The sequence below is a fragment of the Urocitellus parryii genome, chromosome 15 (genome assembly GCF_045843805.1).
Source record: "Urocitellus parryii isolate mUroPar1 chromosome 15, mUroPar1.hap1, whole genome shotgun sequence".
In the NCBI taxonomy this organism is placed as follows: domain Eukaryota; kingdom Metazoa; phylum Chordata; class Mammalia; order Rodentia; family Sciuridae; genus Urocitellus; species Urocitellus parryii.
The window spans coordinates 7,870,049-7,876,710 of NC_135545.1; the positions used below are offsets into that span (position 1 = coordinate 7,870,049).

Here is a 6,662-nt window from a genome sequence, read left to right on the forward strand (position 1 = left end):
ATTGCTGGTTCTTCCTGGACGTGCCTAAAGGTCTAACTCGGGTGCCCGTTACGGGTTCTGGGTCCCAGAGGGGAGGACCTGGCTCTTGAATCTGTGGGAGCAAAAGGGCGCTGGTTCCCAGGAGGCAAGGGGCTGTGGGCTGGGAGACTGGCATTCGGAGGTGGAGCGGCTGAGGTGGGTCCGCCTGGTACAGGAGGGAGGTGTGTGCACCAGGGGCCCTGAAGGCGCCAGGAAGAAGGAAGGAGGCAATGGCAGAAGTCGCGGTTAAACACTTTTATTACGCTGGGGGCTTCCGGGCGAGGCGAGGGGCCGGGGCTGGCGGTCACTCTCGCTTTCGCAGGTGGATGTAGATGATGCCGCTGACCAGGGCGAGGGGGAAGGCCACCCAGGCCAGGGCGAAGCAGTAGCCGAAGCTGCCTCCACGCGGGTGCTTTGCCAGGATCTCCTCCGCGTGAATGGCGTAGATCAGGGCCCCGGTGAACACTGCCACGCCTGCGGGAAAAGGGAAGGGGCGTCACGTTGTGCCCACAGACTTCCTGACTGCCAGGGGGTGGGTACACCGCCGCCTGCTGCTGCTGAGGTCATGGCTCTCTCCTGCCAGCGCCAGGCAATGGAGCTACTGAGGGGCCTTGGCAATTAATTTAATTTCTGGCTCCTATTTGCTTCTCCATAGAATGGGACGATCATATCCACCTGTCCATCCATCCATCCATGGAATTTTCTGTGTGTTTTACAACCCTAGCATGCAACAGTGAATTAATAAAACAAGATCGGGGCTTTGCAGGAACTCAGGAAGATAATATTTTGAAAGCTAGGGACTATGATTAATTTAGCTCTTTGCACCTTAAGTAAAAAAAAAAAAAGGAAATAAAACTCCCTTAAATGTCTGACACAGGGTAGTTACTCCAGAAATAACAGCTGGCTGAAATGATGCAATTACCATTGTGATCTCCAGCTCCCCTTTGGGGTATTCATTAGCTATACCTCATCCCTAAGACCCAAATTATTTACCCATCCTCTGGCTCCTTGAACCTCTAAATTCCCTCATACCAGCACCCCCCCATGACTCAGGGCAAACCCAGCGCTGTCACTGAGAACTACAACTCCCATCAGCCCTGGGGGCAGAGAGGCAGTTCACTGAGACACTTCAGGTGGTTCTTGGAATGTTGGAAATTGTTCTTTCACCAGGTGTCCCTGGGCCCCAGGCATCCTGACACTTTCCATCCTTCCCCTCAGTGCCCCAAGTAGGGAGGGAAAATGGGGGATGCTCACTGGTACAAAGTTGACACAGGCCAGTGGCATAGAAGAGCCCTCCTCTCCGCATGGTGTAGAGCTGGAACATGAACAGGATGAAGGACAGACAGCAGAGGATGAGGGAAAGCACCATGAGCACCTGCACCGCCTTCAGCCAACCTGCAGGAAGGAGGAGAGAGGTGGAAATCACTGGTCCCACTTTCTGTTTGCTAATCATTTGCCCTGTCCCCTCTTATCCCCTCTCCCATGTAGAGCCATGAGTTTAGATACTTAGTATACTTACATGACCTTACTAAATTCCTTATCAATTCTAGTGGTCACTTTGCAGATTTTAGAAGGATTTTTCTACACAAACAAACATGTCTGCTAGGAATAGAGATGCTTTTTACTACACAAGTGCTCTACCACTGAGCCACATTCCCAGTGAGATGCTTTTTACTAATTCCTTTCATTTCATTTTCTTGCCTTAGCTAACTCCAGTACAACACTGAATAGAAATGAGGGCAAACCATTTGCTTTGATCTTAGGGGAAAAGCAAGCCTCCACCATTGAGCCACATCCCAGCCCCACCTCTTTCACTTTTAGAAGGGTAAAGCTTTCAGGTTCTCGGGGTCCCACCCTTCAAGAAACTTAATGTTCCACCCCCTTGGAATCTGGACAAATTGGTCCCATGCTCCATTTAGGACACCATCTCCATCTCCTTAAAACTTTGGAAACAGTATCTTCTCAGAATTAGGGGAACTGTCTCCCCGTTCCCTAAACCTATAGCATGTGGAGTTCACCCTTCCTGAATCATAAGGAGGGGGCTTTTAGCCCCACCTCTTTAGAACAGGAGCAACTCAGACCAGTGGGCACGCTTCAACCCCACCCACTCAGCCGCAGGGCCCTGTCCCGCCCAATCCGACTTTTGGGGTTCTCAATCCTCTGTCCGAGAGTGGGGAGGAGGCTTGGGGCCCCCACCCCTCAGTCCTTACCATTCTCACTAACATTACTGCAGGCCCATGTTTTGGTGCCGTTGTTCCACGTGCAGTCATACCAGAGATTCAGGGACTCCTTTCCCGGGAGAGTCCACCAGGACTGGGACGGAGAAAGGGCGGAGTTAGGAGGGGAGGATGGGCGGGGTCGGGAGGACCCTAGGAAGGATTAGGAAAAGAGCCAGGTGTGGGGGGTGGGTGGGGAGGGCACGGGTAGAGTAGGAGAGGGCGTGGAGACTAGAAAAAGCGGGCAGCGCCGGAGTGGTTTTAGAGAAGGGGCGTGGCTTGTCTGCAGGAGAACGGGAGGCCCCGCCTCCAAGAAGGCTTACCTTGTCCAAAGTGGCCACAAAAAGTAGGATGAGAATGAGGATGTGAAGGGCAGAGACAACCAGCAGGAGGAGCGACATGGCTGTGGTGGAAGCCTGGGGAGTGGGTAGTCAGGAGATGGAAGCTTAAGAGGCTGGTACCCAGGCTGATGAGACACCCCAATCCTGAGGGAGGAGGGCTGGGGTCTGGACTCCTCAGGGAGGAGGCAGTTGAGCTCTGGTCTCCTGCGTTTCCCAGGGGCTGGAGAATGCCAGCGTCAGGTCCTGGGTGCTGGAATGAGTAAGACTAGCAGTGTGGCCCCTGTCTCCTCAGATCCCTGTCCCTGGGGACATATGGGTCAGCTTACGAAAATTCAAGTTGACCCCCACTCCTCCATGTATCAGGGGCTAGGAGACAGGCATCCTTGACTCACACCACTCCCCTCCTGGGGTGGGGAGGAGGGGGACCGGGTGACTCATCTGGTGACTCATCCACCCCTCTGCCTCCAAGCACCAGGGAAACCCCAGCCCCTGGCCATGTCCACGAGGTCCTCACCCCACCCTGCTGCCAGACTGGTGCCTGCCAGACACCTTCTGGGGAAGATGGATGAGAAGGGCCGGGAGCGGGAGGCTGGAGAGGAAGGAACAGCTCCCAGCACCCTGGAGTGTCCAGAAATGGGGGCCTGGAGGTTCCGCAGACTGAGGTGTCCGCACGCACCCCTTGATCTCGGGCCCTCGGGGGGGGGGAGAGTGGACAGCCCTGGGGAGAAACTGCAGGATGCTTTCCTGTCGGGGACTCTCCCCAGCAGACCCCCAATCCATGCCGGCCCCACCCCTTCCTGAGTCTCTACCCCAAGTGCTGAGACCCCTTCTTAAATTACAAGAGTCTCCACGGGGAGGCGAGAGTGGGGGGGGGTCTCTCGCAGTCTGGGGGTGTCTTTCCCAACCTGCTGCACTCCCAAGTAAATAAAGAAATCCCAGCTCGAATAACGGACTGGAAACTTACCGAGAGCCGCGGAAAAAGTCAAGAGTTGGAGTCGAGTCCCTCGCTCGGGCCTCCGTGCCCCGCCCTTCTCCTCCCTCCTTCCACCCTCTCGAGGCCCCCGCCTCCCTCGCCGCCTCCCTCCCTCCCTCCTCCCTCCCTCGCTCTCTCCTCCGTCGGGTTCCCTCCTTCTCCCCACCTCTCTCTCTTTCTCTCCGTCTCCCTGCCTAACCCTCTTTCTCTCTCTCCTCTGCTCCTCTCAATATATACTGACCCTTTTATACCCACCCTCACCGCACCCAGCTGAGGTCTGCAGCCAGTGGGAGGAACCTCTGAGAGGGAATTCCCCGAGAGGAACCCCTGCCCAGTGTCCCCTTGACGGGCATCCTCTGGGGCTCCCTCCCAGGACTGGGATGTGAAGGCCCTTGGGGCAGACATCAGGGTGGGAGGGTCCGATTCTCAGGCCTCCTGGACTCTGAGTTTTGTCCTGGGGTCCGTCGTCCTGTGTCATTGATGGACTTTGGGGCTGGATGATGGGAGGGCAGGAGACCTGGGAGGAGGCAGATTCCTATGACTGGGAGTGGGCATGGGACTGGTGGACTTGGCTCTGTGGTGAGGGTCAGAGGAGCCCCTGTTAAACTCTGCAGGGGGTGGGGGGGAGTTAAGAATCCCAGTGTCCTCATTTCCTGACTGGGTAATCTTGGCCACTTATTTCATTTCTCTGAGCCTCACTTTCCTAATCTGTGTAGTGGGACTCATCATGCTGACAGCAAGCTAATAAACTGATGACAGTCATTCTTCTAGTTCTGAATGAATAAGGTAATGCCAGTACACTGACACACTGGAGACGTGTCTTCCTTCACCAAACGTTTATTGAACATTTCCCGTGAAGCAGAAATCAATAATAAATAAATTAGACGTGAATCGTGTGGAGCTTGTCTTCTAGTAGAGGGAGATGGGCAATAAAAAGAAACATACCAGTGAGGAAGACAAATTTGATAGTGATAAGTGCTTTGAAGGAAATTGAGCAATGGAGATAATGACTGGATGAGGGGAGGCTCTCTGAAACAGGTAATCAGGGAAGGCATCTTGGAGGAGGTGACATTTACTCTGAGACCCAAAGACAGAAATCATTTGAGTGCTAGGCAGAAGCGGAAGTACAAAGGCTTTAAGAACAAGCTCCAGTTGTTTGGGCAACAGACAGAAAGGCCAGTGTGGCTGGAGCAAAGGGAGCCAGAGGGAATGGTGGGAAGGGAATCAAAGGGTACCCTTGAAGACCAAGGGAGGAGTTTGTATTTTATTCTAAGTGCAGTGGGAAGCCACTAGAGGGCTTTAACAGAACTCTGGCACCAGGGACTTAATGTTAACTATTATTATTGTCTACTGTTGGGATACTGAATTAGGGTGTGTGTGGGTGATTGCTACTGTGGACCTGGATCTCTTTGAAGGGGACCAAGTGTCAGGGTCCTAATGAATTGAAAGTTGGGGAATGGATGCTGACATGTCTGGTATCAGATGGGGCCAGAGCTGGGTGTGTTGATTTGGGCTCCCTGAGGAGATGAGAGTCTTACAATTCAGTGCTTGGGTGGGTATCTGAAGACCCAGAAGCTGGGGTACCATTATAACACAGACTTTAGAGCCAGAGTGGCTGGATCCAAATCCAAGCTGCTTTACTCATTGTGTGATTCTGAGCAGTTACTATAACCCCTCCATGCCTCAGTTTCTTCACCTGTAAATAGGGATGATAGTAAATACATCAAAGTATAGGTCTTAGAGAAATGCTGGGCACACAGTGAGCACTGTTACTGTATGTCCTGCTACTTACATCAGGCCCTGAGTCCTGAGTGGATTCAGGCAGACCCTGAAAAATTCAGGGTCCAGCGACAGAGTAAATTGTTTTATTTTTATGGGTGCTTAACCACTGAACTACATCCCAGCCCTTTTAATTTTTTTTTTTTTTTTTGAGACAGTTGCTTAGAGCCTTGCTGAGTTGCTGAGCTGGCTTTGAACTTGTGATCTTTCTGCCTCAGTCTCCAAGTCGCTGGATTATAGGTGTGCGCCACCACGCCCAGTGAAAGAGCAAATTTTTGGGTCCATTGGGTCCCAAGGCTAAAGTCTGGAATCCAAAATTGAGAATCTTTTGGGGAGGAAAATAAGGAATCCCAAACTTAAATTCCTGAGGATGGAGACTGGGACTGAATTCTCAAGGAAGTTTAAAAGTCTAGGTCACTGAGGGAAAACTTCTGGGTTGGGGGAGAGTGCCATGTGCTCCTCTGGGAGTACAGCCCCGCCCCAGGTCTTGGGAGGAGTAGGGCTTCACGGAGGAGGCAGACGTAAATTGAAAAGGGCCCTGAGAAACAGCCCTCGCACTCCAAGACAGGTTCCCTGGGTTGGATCAGAGCTGGACTTAGGTACTCTGGAGGGTGTTTTTAGGGTGAGGGTAGGCGGGCCTCTGTGGAAGGCGAGAATTGGGAAGCGAGAGAGGTGGCGGGATCTCCCCCTTCCGTGCCTCTGAGGATACGAGCAGAGCTGAGCGTCCGCGAGCCGTTTCCTCCCACAGGAAACCGCAGGCGTCGGGCACACCCTGCCTGCAGGAGAGGCGCCCACTGGCCGCCCGCGAGGGAGGCCCATGTGGGCAGCAGCTGGCTGCGGAGGAGGCAGGTCCTGCGGAAAGAGGGTGTGATCAAGAGGGGCGTGGCCAGAGGATGCAAAGGCGGCAGCGCTGAGGTCCCGCCCACTTCCGCCTCCCAATGCGCAGACGCGGTAGGTGGCCAAGGGCTTCTTTTGGCGGCTTCTTTGGAAGCCGTTGGCCGCGCATGCGTAGCGAGTTTCTGCGAGGACCAAAGGCAGCGGTGAGCGCTCGCCCCCGCCACAATTCCCGGCTTTGGCACCGCCTCCTTGCTAATGAAGTCTCAAAATAACGTGGCCTTAATCAGCCTGAGGCGCGTGTTTCTCCGACGGGCCCCAAAGGACCTCAGTCTAGCCCAAAAGCCTTCCAGACGTTTCTCTCTAGGATCTTTCAACTACTGCCTCTCCTTCCCGGAAACACAGTCCGCGGCTCACAGGCCCGCGACATTCCTCAGACCCTCACAACCCCAAGGTCCCCTCCCCACACGGACCGTCCTGACCTCCCAAGGGCCCTCCGGG

At 54.1% G+C, this 6,662-nt stretch overlaps 1 protein-coding gene across 2 annotated transcripts; it reads right to left on the reverse strand.

Moving 5' to 3' along the window:
- Positions 1-265: 265 nt before the first annotated feature.
- On the reverse strand, positions 266-3,610 carry Emp3 (epithelial membrane protein 3 (MAM blood group)). 2 transcript variants are annotated; one of them, XM_026406348.1, is made up of 5 exons: positions 3,540-3,610; positions 2,558-2,825; positions 2,229-2,331; positions 1,273-1,413; positions 266-492 (listed from the first exon to the last, which is right to left on the reverse strand). In XM_026406348.1, exons 2-5 carry the CDS (start codon positions 2,633-2,635, stop codon positions 323-325), a joined length of 492 nt encoding a protein of 163 aa, XP_026262133.1. In that variant the 5' UTR covers positions 2,636-2,825; positions 3,540-3,610; the 3' UTR covers positions 266-322. The 2 variants fall into 2 exon arrangements, with proteins under 2 accessions (XP_026262133.1, XP_026262134.1); XM_026406349.2 differs by having other exon boundaries at positions 2,558-2,650; positions 3,540-3,600.
- Between the last annotated feature and the right edge of the window lie 3,052 nt (positions 3,611-6,662).

Coding starts and splice junctions, on each gene's coding strand:
- Emp3 (XM_026406348.1), bottom strand. CDS start 2,635: ATGTCGCTCCTCCTGCTGGTTGTCTCTGCCCTTCACATCCTCATTCTC. Junction 2,332..2,557: donor TTGTGGCCACTTTGGACAAG/GTAAGCCTTCTT, acceptor TCTCCGTCCCAG/TCCTGGTGGACTCTCCCGGG. Junction 493..1,272: donor CCTGTGTCAACTTTGTACCA/GTGAGCATCCCC, acceptor CTTTTCCCGCAG/GCGTGGCAGTGTTCACCGGG.